General features: G+C 43.2%; 1 protein-coding gene across 1 annotated transcript in view; it reads left to right on the plus strand.

The window, feature by feature from the left end:
• LOC126195287 (uncharacterized) overlaps positions 1-17,523 on the plus strand; it is a 710,394-nt gene that overhangs the window by 322,690 nt on the left and 370,181 nt on the right. The window contains exon 2 of the mRNA XM_049933835.1: positions 17,266-17,468. Coding sequence (XP_049789792.1) covers positions 17,266-17,468 — 203 coding nt within the window. The remainder of the gene's footprint in view (positions 1-17,265; positions 17,469-17,523) is intronic.

A 17,523-nucleotide genomic window follows, 5' to 3' on the forward strand; every position in this document is an offset into this window, starting at 1 on the left:
CTTGGCGTGACAGACGATGAATCACAGTAATTGCATCGGAATTAAATACAAAAGGCACAATGCCGACTTAAGTACAAGAAGACTGCCTCTTCTTACTATGTTTTGAGCCATTTCTGTGAGACCAGTTTTAGATTCCGATGCTTCACTTCAGGTTTACTGTATCCCTTGGACCTTCACATTGACGATGAAACACAGGAATTCCATTGGAATTAAATAAAAAAGGCACAATGCCGATTTAAGTACATGAAGACTGACTCTTCTTACTGTCTATGTTTTGAGCCTTTTCTGTGAGACCAGTTTTAGATTCCGATGCTTCACTTCAGGTTCACTGTATCTCGTGGACCTTCATGTTGACGATGAAACACAGAATTTGATTTGGAATTAAATACAAAAGGCACAATGCCGATTTAAGTACAAGAAGACTGACTTTTCTTACTGTCTATATTTTGAGCCTTTGAGCCTTTCCTGTGAGACCAGTTTAAGATTCCGATGCTTCACTCAGGTTTACTGTATCACTTGGACCTATATACGGACGATGAAACACAGAAATTGCATCGGAATTAAATACAAAAGGCACAATGCCGATTTAAGTACATGAAGACTGACTCTTCTTACTGTCTATGTTTTGAGCCTTTTCTGTGAGACCAGTTTTAGATTCCGATGCTTCACTTCAGGTTCACTGTATCTCGTGGACCTTCATGTTGACGATGAAACACAGAATTTGATTTGGAATTAAATACAAAAGGCACAATGCCGATTTAAGTACAAGAAGACTGACTTTTCTTACTGTCTATATTTTGAGCCTTTGAGCCTTTCCTGTGAGACCAGTTTTAGATTCCGATGCTTCACTCAGGTTTACTGTATCCCTTGGACATTCACATTGACGACTCAGCTATCGGGGCGGACTTGTAAATAGGAAGAGGGACATTGAAGAAATTCAAAAGAAAGATTATTAGGAAAATATTAGACCCCAAAATTACTGATGGAGAAACTTATAGGCTGAGGAGTAATAAGGAAATAGAAGAATTCAGACATACATTGTGGCACGAGAAGAAGAAGACTTAAATTTTATGGACAGATTAAAAGAATGGCACTCACTAGGTTGACAAAACAAATAGTACAATTCTACGAAAACAGGAGTAAAGCCAAAACTGAGCCAATGAAATGGATTGCTGCGATTAGGGAGGATCTTAAACCAGCCGGTATAACTCTGGCAGACCTTATAGATAGGAAAAGATATTTGACTGGAAAGTTAGTCAGAGGGAAATTAGAAAACGGATTGTAACTCCGTGGTCTGATGAAAGAAAGAGACTTCATTCTGAAAGGATGAAACAAATTTGGGCACAAAGAAATGCCAATTATCAAACGTGACATTGATGGGTTGTATTTCGCGTAGTCTTACTAGGCCCATACGTGAATAATAATATAATTTTAGGAGCATCGCTCGAGACTACCTGTTCCTTTCGTTCTTGACGACTATTTGTAATAATTACAGGGTGTTTCACAACGGCTACAGGCCTCTTATGGTTTGTGGATGGGACTCAAAAACTACAGTTTTGACAGCTCATGTCCGGAAATGTTCAGTTTGGACACAGAATAAGTTCAATCCTCCGCTTCACGGTATGTACACAAACTGAGAAGATGGCGCCGTCGTCAGTCCGTTGTACTTGTGACACCACAAACCATCTTCGTCCGATTACAACTAACAAGGGAACCTCCCCATCGCACCCCCCTCAGATTTAGTTATAAGTTAGCACAGTGGATAGGCCTTGAAACACTGAACACAGATCAATCGAGAAAACAGGAAGAAGTTGTGTGGAACTATGAAAGAAATAAGCATAATAGACAAACTGAGTAATTCATGTGGATCATATACAACATCAAGGATAACGTGTGCTCAGGAGCGCAGTGGTCCCGTGGTTAGCGTGAGCAACTGCGGAACGAGAAGTCCTTGGTTCAAGTCTTCCCTCGAGTGAAAATTTTAATTTTTTATTTTCAGACAATTATGAAAGTTCAGGCACTTGCACATAATCAACTTCGCTCTCCAAAATTCCAGGACATGTTCAGATTTGCTTGGACATACGCAGGATTTGACGGTCTACACACGGAAAAATTTGAAAATGTTAAAAACATATGTTTTGACAGAGCACAGGGAAAACCGTGTGACTGTGAAACTGGTGGATTCATTTGTTGCAGTTTATGTGACAAACTCTTATGTTTTCATCACTTTTTTGGGAGTCATTATCACATCCACAAGAAAACCTAAATTGGGCAAGGTAGAAGAATCTTTTTACCCATTCGCCAAGTTTACAAGTTAGGCAGGTGGACAACTTATTCCCGTCATGTGACGCACATGCCGTCACCAGTGTCTTATAGAATATATCAGACGTGTTTTCCTGTGGAGGAATCGTAAGACCTTGCGATTAAATGTTTTTGGTTCCCATTGGAGAGGTACATCCTTTCGTCTACTAATCGCACGGTTTTGCTGTGCGGTCGCAAAACTCAGACACTAAACTTATTTCAGTGAACAGAGACGTCAATGAATGAACGGACAGATCATAAGTTAGCGAAAATAAAAATTAAACTTTTCACCTGAGGGAAGACTTGAACCAAGGACCTCTCGTTCCGTAGCTACTCACGCTAACCACGGGACCAAGGCGCTCCTTACCGCGCATTATCCATGATCATGCGTATGTTACGCATGGACTACTCAGTTTGTATATTTTGCTTATTTTTTTCATAGTTCCACACAACTTCTTCCTGTTTTCTCGATTGATCTGTGTTCAGTGTTTCAAGGCCTATCCACTGTGCCAACTTATAACTAAATCTGAGGGGGGTGCGATGGGGAGGTTTCCTTGTAAGTTGCAAGCAACTGCTACGCTCGCAACTAGGAACGTTGACTGTGATGCTCCACGGATTTAACACACGCTCGATTGCGAAGACACGTCTTTTGTCAGGTCGAAGAGACCCGAACACAAGTACTCGAAGCATTGCCCATGCCACGGGCTCCCTGTAAGGCACACAGGTCAGAACTAATTGTCTCCGCTGTGTGCGCACTGCGAATAGGGAAATTTGAAAGTGATCCGACATTCAAATTTACGCTATATGAAAACGGTACGTATTCCGACATGGCCGGACAGTGTGCCCGAGCGGTTCTAGGCGCTTCAGTTTGGAACCACGCGACCGCTACTGTCGCAGGTTCGAATCCTGCCTCGGGCATGGATGTGTGTGATTTCCTTAGGTTAGTTAGGTTTAAGTAGTTCTAAGTTTTAGGGGCCTGATGACCCCAGATGTTGAGTCCCATAGTGCTCACAGCCATTTGAACCATTTATTTCGACATGTGTTCCTCATCGAAACTTAATCTACTAAGTGTCCTCTTCAGCTGTTGGTGGCCTGTAACGGGAATTGTGATATATCCTGTATAATGAACTGTGAATGCCTGGATAAGAGAACATGGATCCATTTAAAAATGAAAATAGGTACGCTTCCTCTCAAAGGTTATTTCCGATTATAGTTAATGTATAAAATGTTATTAATATTTGCCTAGGACCATGTTTATTAAAATTATAGTCATTTTGTTGCTTTCGATTGTAGATAAGTATGTGATTCTATACGCTGTAATAGTGTTTTTATTCGGGCACGTGATCTAATCGATGCTACCAACTATATACAAGTACACCATCACACTTAAAATATAACGTGTGCAGATTAATGAAGAAGCATGATATCCTGACACCCAGTCTCTCTCTCTCTCTCTCTCTCTCTCTATCTCTCTCTCTCTCTCTCTCTCTCTCTCTCTCTCTCACACACACACACACACACACACACAAATATGTTACCAGCGTTCGATAGTAATCTAGCAGAAATGGAAAGTTAATAACAGTCGCGACTGAAATGTACGTTATATACAATGAGAACATGTTTTTAAATTGTAAATATTGGTTATAGATCAAAGGTATTTCATTCTACCGAAATTGATCATTATAAACTTTACACCAATAACTGAGGTTTACATCACTTTTCTACCTCTGTAAACACGCCATTATACAGGGTGATTCAAAATGAATACCACAACTTTAGGAATTTAAAACTCTGCAACGACAAAAGGCAGAGCTAAGCACTATCTGTCGGCGAATTAAGGGAGCTATAAAGTTTCATTTAGTTGTACATTTGTTCGCTTGAGGCGCTGTTGACTAGGCGTCAGCGTCAGTTGATGCTAAGATGGCGACCGCTCAACAGAAAGCTTTTTGTGTTATTGAGTACGGCAGATGTGAATCGGCGACAGTTGTTCAGCGTGCATTTCGAACGAAGTATGGTGTTAAACCTCCTGATAGGTGGTGTATTAAACGTTAGTTTAAACAGTTTACAGAGAATGGGTGTTTGTGCAAAGGGAAAAGTTCTGGACGGCCGAGAACGAGTGATGAAAATGTAGCACGCATCCAGCAAGCATTTGTTCGCAGCCCAGGAAAATCGACTCGCAGAGCTAGCAGAGAGCTGCAAATTCCACAATCAACTGTACAGAGAGTCCTACGAAAAAGGTTAGTTATGAAACCTGAACGTCAACTACCCGAGGCGATGGATCGGCCGCCAGGCAGCCCGTGACAGAGCACTTCATCACTGGCCTCCAAGAAGCCCTGATCTTACCCCCTGCGATTTTTTCTTATGGGGATATGTTAAGGATATGGTGTTTCGGCCACCTCTCCCAGCCACCATTGATGATTTGAAACGAGAAATAACAGCAGCTATCCAAACTGTTACGCCTGATATGCTACAGAGAGTGTGGAACGAGTTGGAGTATCGGGTTGATATTGCTCGTGTGTCTGGAGGGGGCCATATTGAACATCTCTGAACTTGTTTTTGAGTGAAAAAAAACCTTTTTAAATACTCTTTGTAATGATGTATAACAGAAGGTTATATTATGTTTCTTTCATTAAATACACATTTTTAAAGTTGTGGTATTCTTTTTGAATCACCCTGTATACCACAATTCAGGACATCCCGAATGAGATACAATTTGGGCCACACCTAATGTTCCAGAGCAACGAATGTTTGTGAAAACAGTGATTAGCATGTTGACGGCACCAAATTTCCAGCGTCACATACACTCGTGAGTCTCCCTCGGCCTACGTCAGTGCAACCATGCTTCTTTCGAAGGCGGTAGCTATCACTAGTTTCAACAATTGCGTGTCAACTCTATTTGAGCGAACGTACACAGTTTTGAGCTTCCAGCCTGCGATGGTAGACAGTGTCCAGGTAAGGCAAAGAATGTTGCTGGGTACCAGGCTGTACCGATGTGCCTATGTTCTTTGTGTTCTCGGTGGAGCTCATTCGTTAATGTCACAAATCTCTGTGTCTGTTCAGCATTTTTGTCACTCCACCACTGTTAAAACGCTTCTGTGACTATATCTACAGTAGCAGTAGTTTTGAGCATGTGGAAGATAGTAAAGTGGCAGTGTTGAGTGTCGTTCTATAGCATTTTGTGACATACATCAACATCCATACACATTACAGAAATGTATGTATGTATCTATGTATGTTCCACGTCTTCTCGTAAATCAGTGGAATGATTTAAATCATACTTGGTACGCATATCACTTATTGTCAGCAGCAATCATGCTGGGGTAGGAACTACCTCTCAAAGTTGTGCAGGTGAAAAAGTAGCACAGCTCACCATGCGCAAATATCCAGAGAATATTCATCCAGTATTTGAGAATGAGAGAACTTAGTGACTCGCAACAGTCTTTACACATAATCGGAATTGTTTACTAGACTTCTGCTCCCTGACACGCCCCACAAAATGACGAATGGGAAAGAGCTAGCCCACTACATTTCCGCTTTTCATGCACCAAGACTGCCACATCAGGCACGATATTTTATTTTAACAGTTCTTTACTACCACCTCTATTCGCAACACGTTTTGCAGGCAGTATCCACATATACCACTGAATTTATCTGTAAAAATATATCATTGTATGACATACAGTTCAGGAGTTACGACGTCATCAAGACTGAGACGCGATAGAAACTGCCGCATCATGCATGGTACATTCATTTATTACGTTTTGACTACCAGCTCTACTCGGAACACATTTCGCTGACAGTATCCACGTATACTATTGTATATAGCACTGTGCGACACATATTTGAGGAGATACAACGTTATTAACATGGTGCTGGGTGAGAACCAAATTGCAGGACGAAATTCATTAAAGGCACACTTGTAATACGTATACAAATAAGTCTGAAATATGTTAAATAAGGTGAAATGTATGAGACGGTGTGAATCAGATCAAAGGTATGGGTAAAAAGCTCCTGGTTCGATTTCAACCAAACTTGGTACACACGTCAGTTACCATCTGGGAAGAAATACTACGGGTGTGAGAATCACCAACTTCCTATTGGGGTGGGAATGATACCGTGTTGACGTTGATGGGTGGGGTGGAGGAGAGGGAAGAAGGAGATTGAGAGAGAAAGGGAAGACGAACCGAGGGACAGGGCAAGGAGGAGGTAAACGAGAGTAGGGGACAGAGGAGATGGACAGAGAGATGGGATTTGAGGAGATGGCCAGAGAGAGGAAGAGAAGATGGACAGCGAAAGGTAGAAGGAGGAGATGAACTAACATAAGACAGGAATAAATACACAACTGGGGGACACCGGCTACTCAACTAGTCTATATAGACTTCAAAGCTACAGTGCTTGGCGGAGGTTACATTGTATCAATATTACCAGTTTTTATTCCTATTCTGTTCTTTCCCATTCCATTTACGTATATTCTGTGCAGGAGTTATCGGATGGTGGCAGCATAATGGTCGCACAGTCTTCTTCAAAAATTGTCCAATCCTAACCAAACATCATTTCACGAGAACTGCATTGTAGTTTTTTCAAAGATTCACATTTAAGTTCCGTGACCTTTCCAATTACACTTTCGCATGGACTATATCAACCTGTTACAGTCCTATCAGCGCCTCTCTGAATTCTATCCATTTCTGTTGTCATGCACGCTTGATAAGAGCTTCCAAATACTGTAAAAGTTGAAATGGTTGCAGTAGCGTCCTGCACGTGATTTCATTTACAGAGACGTAGCATAGTCCCAGGACTTTTCCAACAAACCACTGATTTTCGCACACCTGTCATTTAATATCGTCCTAAATACTTGTCAGACCCCCGCCCCCCCCCCCTTCCCCAAAACACACACCCAGTATCACACATTTCTGAGCTGTGCCTTGAGGATAAGGTAACTAGAAACACATGATATTTCCTGGTCGGTAATTCGATCTAGGGACAGATTTTAGAATCACTTGTAGGTAAGTGCACTAGAGACCACCGTATGCAGCTTTCGACATTTTCTACTGTTTTCGGTGCTGTGATGTATCAGGTTTATTAAATCTGTTTGGGATATATTGTTAACCCTTAATTACAGAATTTATGATGAATCAAATTCTGTATATTTTAAAACTAGTTGTAAAATTTGTGGACCATGAATCATACTTCGTCGGTCGCTCAACAGTTTCTTCCATGAAAAATACGATATTTGCAAATTAACTGTGTTGCTTCAGTTTCTTAACAATTACCCTTGCTTTAAAATGATTCATTAGTTTTAGAAGTTCTATATTTTCCGAACCATTACATGTACAAATATGACTGGTTCATGACTGGATTCATAAAGTCACCGAGTTTGCATTATTCCCACCAGCTAACGCTTCGAGGGCAGTGCTTTGAAATACTACAACAAATTAAGAATACAGATTTGTGTACTGGACTTTGGATAAGAATTGTGGATGAGAACCGCTATGTAAACAGAGCACTGTGCTTTGGCATCAACCATTTACGGACTCTGGTTGTCATTGTAAATAGAAAATTACCGGAATGAAATTTCCACTCTGCACCGGAATGTGCGCTGATTGGAAACTTCCTGGCAGATTAAAACTGTGTGTCACACCGAGACTCGAAATCGGGACCTTTGCCTTCCGCGGGCAAGTGCTCTACCATCTGAGCTACCCAACCACGCCTCACGCCCCGTCCTCACAGCTTTACTTCCACCATTACCACACAAAGGTCACGAGATCGAGTCTGGGTCCGGTACACAGTTTTAATCTACCAGGAAGTTTCAGAAAAGCACCGGTCGCCCAAGTGTGCTTGATGTGGACATGGCTGTGGATGTTGAGACGGTGCAATTCATAAAACTCGATTCACTCAAGCCACAAAATTAGAATACCGTAGCAAACTGTGTGAAAGCTTTTGCGACAGCCGTTACATTTCAAACAGTACCATCTGCAGCTCACGCACTAATTGAAACAGGAAAATTATTTCATAATAAAAAATACCGCTTTGGGTTTACGATAAATATTTATTTATAAAATAAATTATGTATTTATTTATTAAGGAAATTATTGCTAGTACATTCAATTTTGGTACCATAACACAGAAATCACTTGGGGATGAACATTTCGCCTGCATGCTGATAGTCAGTGACGGAGAAACCTTCCATTTATGTGGTAAGTTTAATTGCCACATGTGAGTGTGGGGCACTGAAATTTTTGCCGCATGAACGAGATTAGCCTAAGGTTAATGTTTCCTGTGCACTGTCATGGATGAAACTGTATGAGCCCTTTTTATTCTCTGAGGAGGCTGTGATGAGATACATCTTACTTTGATACGTCGCAGTTGAGGTTGTTTTCACAACTGACTGCCTGTCAGGAGACACTCTCTCATTGGAGCATCGACGTTCGTCTCTATGTAGTTGACAAATATTCGCATTCTTCCCGTCCAGGTCTCCTGACCTAACGCATTGTGAATTTTTTCTTTTGGGGTACAGCAAGGACCGTATTTAAGTAGCCCCACTGCTTTATTTATTTAATCGTATGGTGATTTCATACAATATACAGTTGACACAAGGCAAATGATTTTATACAATATACATACAGGGTGTTTCAAAAATGACCGGTATATTTGAAACGGTAATAAAAACTAAACGAGCAGCGATAGAAATACACCGTTTGTTGCAATATGCTTGGGACAACAGTACATTTTCAGGCGGACAAACTTTCGAAATTACAGTAGTTACAGTAGGTTCCTCGGTAAGTCAAAACCTTCTGGCTTCTTTGTGGGATTAAGGTGATGGGCTCGTGTTCCCAATGTTTTTGTTGACAATTCATGCTTCCAGCCTTCATTTAGATCAAAACCATCTGCCATGAGTTGTCTTGCAGTAACACCTGCTGGTCATCTTGAGCGCAGTCGTTGCTGTGGCGGATGACAGAATTCCTGGTGCAGTGGTACAGAGGGTGATGCAGAGATATTCTTGGCCTCCCTCTGCTAGGTCACCGGAACAGCCCACACAGCTCATCAGTGCTTTTGTCATGACCACTGGCAGGACGTTGATGCATAAGCTATGGTACGAAGCTAACTGCCGATTGGACGTGCGTTTTGTGACAAGAGGGGCATTCATAGCAGATTTGTAGAGCGCAAAATGCAAGTTCGTTGAATTTACGACTCTATTCATGCATCAGCCATATTTGTACATGTATACAGAGCTCTGAAAACGAATGAATCTTTTATAGTTGCCCTGTACATTGTTCGTAGGTACATTACCATTCTGTACCTTTGATTATTTTTTCACAAATAGGAAAAAAATGATTAAAACTTCCGGGCTAAGAGGCCGTGGTCCAATAGTAGAAATACTTCTCCCTGACGTTTCGTTGCCAGCTGCGGGCAACATCATCTGAGGTGAGTCTACGACTGGCTGCTAGGCCGTGGAGGTCCTGTTTATATAGAGCGCGTAGAGGGCGCCACCACTCATCACGTGTTGTCAACAGTAAAACTATCTCTGGCTGGCGTCATTACTCTCGATCGAAGGTAATCGATTGTCACATCTTTGGTACAGAGTCGATCGCCATATCTTATCTAGCTTCAAGCCTTCTTCTTTCCTTTAAACACCACAATAATTTAACTATGATTAGGAAAAAAAAATGGTTTTACTTCAATGATTTTTGTAGCTTCAGAAAAAGACTGCAGCACTCAAAAATTGATTACTATTATCGAAAAATGGAATAAGTAAATGTATTAAACGTTTATTCCGCAGCTGGCTAAGTGTAAGAGTCTGAAATGCGTTCCAAGGTACAACACGCTACGCTATGTGATGTGACAGTGTCAAGATGTACAGCACGTAATCAAATACTCTCTGATCCTTTATATTTATTATAGACATTGTGTCACATTTATCCAGATTCAAATCGAGGTGTTCCTTACACAAAGTGGAATTTTGTCCACGTTTTCCTGCAATTTCTACGATCGTCCCACAATGATGTTTTCCTATACATTTCCTATACATTGTCTCAGCAGGTCATCAGTAGGAAAGCCCAGTGAAACCTACTGTTCTTCGACGTGAACCAGGCTGCAATTAAAGTCACTAATCTACGTTTCGGGAGAAACACGAAATGAAAGTTTGGAAATTTTGTCCTCAATTAATACATTCTGAAACTTAGATGAACAAGTAACTAGGGGTCGAAAGAATCAGATCGCAGACGTCAGGCTGTTAGTTTGCACCTCGGTCAACATAACCACATTCAAACATTAGTCGATTCGTGTCTGCATCATAAAGTTGTTCTTGATTGAAAATGTCAATTTAAGAGCCTAATTCTCGTCATTTGCAGGATGTACTACTGTTTTGTTTCATATGAAGAAAATAGCGGCTGAATCTCATCGAATGCTCTCAATTACGCATGATAAGGATGCTATTAGTGAAAGAACGTGTCGTGAGTGGTTCCAACGCTTCAAGAACGGTGAATTTAACGTCGTAGACCGGCATAGTGGTGGAAGAGAGAATGTTTTCGAATATGCAGAATTGGAGACATTGCTGAGTGAAGACTCGCGTCAAACTCAAGACGAATTGGCACGATTAGTAGTAGTGACAGAGCAAGCCATTTCAAAACGTCTCAAGGCTATGGGTATGATTCAGAAAGAAGGAACTTGGGTTCCGTGTGAGCTGAAACCAAGAGATGTTGAACGGCGTTTGTGTCTTTGTAAACAGTTGCTTCATAGACAAAAACGGAAGGGATTTTTGCATTACAATGTGACCGGGGACGAAAAACGGGTTCAATACGATAACCCTAAACGCAAAAAATCATGGGAATATCCCGGCCATGTTTCCACGTCGACGCCCAAACCGAATATTCACTGCTCCAAGATCATGCTCTGCATTTGGTGGGACCAGCTCGACGTCGTGTACTATGAGGTGTTAAACCCAAGCGAAAGAATCACATATGCTCGTTATCGGACTTAATTAATGCGTTTGAGCAGAGCATTTGAAGACAAACGGCCGCAATACAGGGAGAGGCACAATAAACTGATTTTGCAGCACGACAACACTCGACACCACGTTGCAAAAAAATGGTTCAAATGGCTTTGAGCACTATAGGACTTAACTTCTGAGGTCATCAATCCCCTAGAACTTAGAACTACTTAAACCTAACTAACCTAAGGACATCACACACATCCATGCCCGAGGCAGGATTCGAACCTGCGACCGTAGCGGTCGCGCGGTTCCAGACTGTAGCGCCTAGAACCGCTCGGCAACTAAGGCCGGCCACCACGTTGCAAAAGAGGTGAAAACGTAATTGGGAACGTTAAAATGGAAAGTCCTACCCCACCCTCCATATTCTTCAGACATTGCTCCCTCTGACACTCACCTGCTTAGAACAATGGCGTATGGGCTAGCTGACCAAGACTTCCGATCTCATGAAGAAGTCACAAATTGGATCGATTCGTGGATCGCTTCAAATGATGAACAATTTTTTCGACGCGGGATTCGTACACTGCCCGAAAGATGGGAGAAAGTAGTGGCCAGCGATCGAAAATACTTTGAATGATACATGTGTAACCAATTTGTGTCATTAAAGCCTCAAATGTTGGGGAAAAAACGGTGGAAGTAAGGTTGTACACCCTGTACATACGGCGATAGTACATAAATGGCGGTGATTTGGCGTGGCAGTCATTTGCACAGGGGTAATTCACGTGAAAAGTTTTCCGTCATGATTATGGTCGCACGACGGGAACTAACATACTTTGAGCATGAAATATTAGTTGGAGCTAGATCTATGGTAAATTGGAAATGGTTTGGCAATTCGGTATTCCGAGATCTACAGCGTCAAGTGTGCCGAGAACAGCAAACTTCAAATTACCTCTCACAATGGACAACGCATTGGCTGATGGCTTACACTTAACGACCGAGAGCGGAGGCGTTTGCGTAGTCATTGCTAACAGACAGGTGGCACTGCGTGATATATCAGTGTGGGAAGGACGTAAAATGTGCGGCGAAATTTGCTGTTAATGGGCTATGGCACCAGACGAGTGACGCTCGTGCCTGTACTAACAGCACGACATCGCCTGCAACGCCCCCCCCCCCCCCCCCCCCCAGCTGCTGACCACATCGGCTGGAATCTAGAAAACCCTGGAAAACCGTAGCCTGTTCTGATGAGTCCCAATTTCAGTTTGCAAGATCTGACGGTAGTGTCCGAGTGTGGCGCAGACCCCACGAAGCCGTAAAACTGAGTTGTCAACTAGGCTCTGCGCAAAGCAGTGGTGGCTCCATAGCCGGGTGGGCTGTGTTTACGTGGAGGGACTGGGTCCTCTGGGTGTTCGGCTCCTTGGAGGCCATTTGCAGCCATTGTCAGACTTCATATTCCTAAATAACGATGGAACTTTTGTAGGTGACAATGGGCCATTTCACCAGACCACAGCTGTTCGCGATAGGAGTGAAGAACATTGTGGACAATTCGAGGCAATGTTTTGTTACCCAGATCTACGTCTACATACATTCTCCGCAATCCACCATACGGTGCGTGGCGGAGGGTACCTCGTACCACAACTAGCATCTTCTCTCCCTCTTCCACTCCCAAACAGAACGAGGGAAAAATGACTGCCTATATGCCTCTGTACGAGCCCTAATCTCTCTTATCTTATCTTTGTGGTCTTTCCGCGAAATGTAAGTTGGTGGCAGTAAAATTGTACTGCAGTCAGCCTCAAATGCTGGTTCTCTAAATTTCTTCAGTAGCGACTCACGAAAAGAACGCCTCCTTTCCTCTAGAGACTCCCACCCGAGTTCCTGATGCCTTTGCATAGCACTCGAGTGATGATCAAACCTACCAGTTACAAATCTAGCATCCCGCCTCTGAATTGCTTCTATGTCCTCCCTCAATCCGACCTGATTGGGATCCCAAACGCTCGAGCAGTACTCAAGAATAGGTCGTATTAGTGTTTTATAAGCGGTCTCCTTTACAGATCGCCCGATAGATATTCCACCGATTATTTTTGGGATATAATCGAGAGACCAGTCCGTGCAGAAGCTCCTGCACCGGTAACACCCGTAGTTTATGTGAATGAGTGGCATCTGTTGTTTCGTACAAGTTATAGGGACTATCTTTGCACTCATGGTCGACGCACATTCCCACCGAGTGCCACCTATCCATGGTCGCTGTCCATTGACTCTCTGAGGTTTCCAGAGGATGTTGGTCGTATTAGTGGGTCCGCACTGAAGAAGGTGGAACCATTGCCCAGCTAGACCAATCAAATTATATGATTGCATGGTGTCTATTCTTTAAGATATGTCCGAAAGAACAGAAACCACATATTCACACACCACTGTGGATATGTGGCGCTCGGTGGGAATGTGAATCGTCAGTGAGGCGTGCCAAGATAGTCTGAGCAGTTGCGGTAACGCTGTGTCCCGCATAGCGCAGCGGTTGACGAACCTGTCTAGTAAGCATGGGATCCCAGGTTCGAGTCCTGGTCTGGTATAGATTTTCATTCGTCGCCATCGATCCTATGTAACGTCCCACTGCAGCTGATAGTATTAATTCCCTCCCTTATATAACTTTCGTAATTATTATGGACTGCTCTAAAGGCAGCGAAGGAGGAAAGTCAGTGACTCACTGCATGGAGAGCTGGTCTGCAGACACCATGCATCCAGTGCCAGCAGTCTGTAGTAAAGGTTAGCAATATCATTAGGGTCAAGTGCGTCAACCAGCCAGCAGCTCATGGATGACCGGATGAAATAGGTCCCCAAGCATCGATCTCAAATCAAGGAATCTAGGCAGGCTCTCACCTAGCTGCAGCTCCAAGCAGCACCACGACTACGCGCAGCTCGTAAATTGGAGGTTACCTGTGGTTGCGTTTGGTTGCTACTGAATAATCCAAGTTAGGGTGGTGTATTTCTCGAAACTCTTGGATCAGGATGGTCAGCGTTTGTAATGGGATGCCATATATTTGATATGAAAAAGCACCACTTGCTGTCACGTACGAGGACTGGGCAATAGGCGGCAGTGCCCGTCGGTGGTAAACTGCCCCATCACTTCAGTGCCAGCAGAGTTCTTCACCTTGCCGGCTCAGACTTTCTCCAATGCAGGCAGCCGAATAGGATGATCAGTCTGCTTGCTCTCCTCCTCTCAGGCTACGAAAACAGCTGAAGAACGTATGGGTGCCCACCTATAGTCACGGACAGGCAACGTGCACCGTTATTTGCGAGATAGCGGAGTCGTGTTGTTAACGTGTGGTGAGCTGCCGTCAGTGCTGTGCTGAGCGAGCAGATGGTAGAGATGCGTCATGTGCTGTACATCCACACAGTGTTGTCATTTCTCAACCTGTGCTCAGCATCTGCTGTGGAGCGGCTGCTGGTGATACCTGGGCACATTCATTCTTGATGGTTTCCACCTGGTGTTGAGATACTGCTGCTCTTCGTATCTCCAGTGTTGCCTGGCAGCGTCACAGAACGGTTACTCAGTGCAGTTGTTTGCAGTCTAAGCTTGTGCTTATGTTTGTGCCCTCAGCAGGAAGGCGGTATTGAGCATTTGTCTGGCACTGTAGTAGTATTTGCTGTATGGCCAGTTAGTGCTGTTGTTCTTAGCCCATGCTGAGGCTTTGCTGTTGTTTGTGTCCTCGGCAGTGGCTGTGCTGAGGGTTCGACTGGCAGCATTGCGGCATGTGCAATTATTTTCAGGCTGTGCTGAGCTCGCGCTGTTGTTTGCGCCCACAGTGGAGGCGGTGGTTAGCGGTCAACTGGCGATTCCGTAGTACATACTGTACAGTGTGGCGTTCGCTGAGTTATTCAGTGGTTTGGTATTTAACTAATTTGTAAATGAAAATGATAATGAGTAATTACTAAATAATTTTTCTTCCGGCTAAATATTTGGACAAGTTGCTAAAGAACTCCAAGTTAACGGTGTGTTAAAGTGTTGTCTGTTAGTTGTGTGTCACTAAATCACAGTTCATACAACAGATTCTATACAACTATTGATTATGATGGAAACAGTTATCTTCAGCAAAATTATCATTAAAACCACCGAATATCAGCTGTGCACAACATTGACGTATGTTACCTGAAACAATATTCTTCGCAACTAGTGCGTAATTAATTTCGGGTCAATACATCAGCAAGAAAAGTTTGTTATATGGATCGTGCTGTGAGCACTGTTTTTAAAGAACCAATGTTATTCGAATTATTTTCATTAAAATGAGTTAGGGACCACCGGTGCACATTTATTTTTACACATTTTTATTACCTTCGGCATTTATGTCTGCAGAGCTGCGTAATTTGAATTTGCCTCTGAGATAATTGTTAAGATGGCGGCAAACAATTGACAGAGACTTTCTATTGTTAGAGCAAATCTCCTTTTAATAATATAAGTATTTGAATTAATGCTTATTAAACTTTACTTTTATATGGTGCACTATTTAGACTAATTTTCATCAAGCAAACCTTTGATACTTTCGTAAGAAACACAGATAATAATGCGATACAAACGGCTATCATCGATGGCTGCGCTCCTTGCAGCGGAAAGAAATAATTAACACAGATAATGCTTATTGAGAGAGGAATTAAAGTTACAAATAATTATTCACTCATATTTATAATAATAATGAACTATTCTGAAGTAATAATTAACAAATAATTACAATTTCTTAACAGACCTCAGTTTGATATGCGTCTTGCGTCCGCAACCTACAAAAGCCAACCAATAAAAGGTAAAAACAAAGGAAGACTGTTGTGTCACCGCCAGACACCACACTTGCTAGGTGGTAGCCTTTAAATCGGCCGCGGTCCGTTAGTATACGTCGGACCCGCGTGTCGCCACTATCAGTGATTGCAGACAGAGCGCCGCCACACGGCAGGGCTAGTCTAGAGAGACTCCCTAGCACTCGCCCAGTTGTACAGCTGATTTTGCTAGCGATGATTCACTGTCTACATACGCTCTCATTTGCAGAGACGACAGTTTAGCATAGCCTTCAGCTACGTCATTTGCTACGACCTAGCAAGGCGCCGTATTCAGTTAGTATAATTACTGTCTTCAAGAATGTATTCTGAACAGATAATATTGTGAATCATGTACTGTCAAGAGCGACGTTCATCATTAATGGATTAAAGTTAAGTATCAGACTAATTACGTCCGCTTTCTGAATTCTCATTCCTTGTCTTGTTCCAGACCCCACGTCAGTATAGTTCTTCCCTCCTCACGCCAGCCTGCGTGAGCTAAAATGCGTGCATTTTGGCCTCCACTCGTAACACGGTGTTGGCTCTTCTGCCAACACAAAAAAAGACAAACGCAGATCATAAAAGGAATTTAGAATTATCATTGTGTTTGTATGATACACATCGATATGTCCAATTACATCATAAAATATTCTAAAAATAATTAATATTTATCATAGTTTTATTTCACTGTTTTTTTCATATGTCAGATAGATAATGTTTATAACTTTTAGAGGCATAATTTCCTCTCGTCGCACAGTAGCTAAAATTTAGCTCGTGGATATTACAACAGCCAGTCAATGCTGTTGTTTTCAACCTGACCTAAACTCGCTCTGTTGTTTTTGTCCTCAGCAGATGCAGTGCTGTTGTTGGCGTCCCCAGTAGATCCGGTGCTGAGTATTCAGCTGGCGGCTATTGCAGCACTCCCTGAACAGCCATTAAGCGCTGCTGTTTCGAGCCTGTGCTGAGCTCACATTGTTGTTTGCGCCCACTGTGGAAGCGATGGTTAGCGGTCAACTGGCGATGACATAGTACATATCTTACAGCCAGTCAATGCTGTTGTTTTCGGCCTGATCTGAAGTCGTGCTGTTGTTTTTGTCCTCAGCAGATGCAGTGCTATTGTTTGCGTCCCCAGTAGATCCTGTGCCGAGTATTCGGCCGGCGGCTATTGCAGCACGCCCGGAACAGCGACTCGGCGCTGTTGTTTCGAGCCCGTGCTGAGCCTGCGCTGTTGTTTGTGCCCACAGCGGAGGCGGAGCTGGACGTGCGGCTGGCGGCGCCGCGGCACGTGCTGTTTGGCCACTCTGCGCTGTTCCGCTGCGAGTACAGCGTCCCGCGCGAACTGCTCCACAAAGTGGAGTGGCTCCGTAACGGCCGCAAGATGTTCCAGTTCGTACGCGGCCGCTCGCCGCCCTTCCGCGAGTTCCACGTCCTCTTCGCCAAAATAGACGTAAGTATTCTCTACGACAGCAGGATAACTGAGGTGTCAGTGTTCGACTTTGACA

The sequence above is a fragment of the Schistocerca nitens genome, chromosome 7 (assembly GCF_023898315.1).
Source record: "Schistocerca nitens isolate TAMUIC-IGC-003100 chromosome 7, iqSchNite1.1, whole genome shotgun sequence".
Classification (NCBI taxonomy): Eukaryota; Metazoa; Arthropoda; class Insecta; order Orthoptera; family Acrididae; genus Schistocerca; species Schistocerca nitens.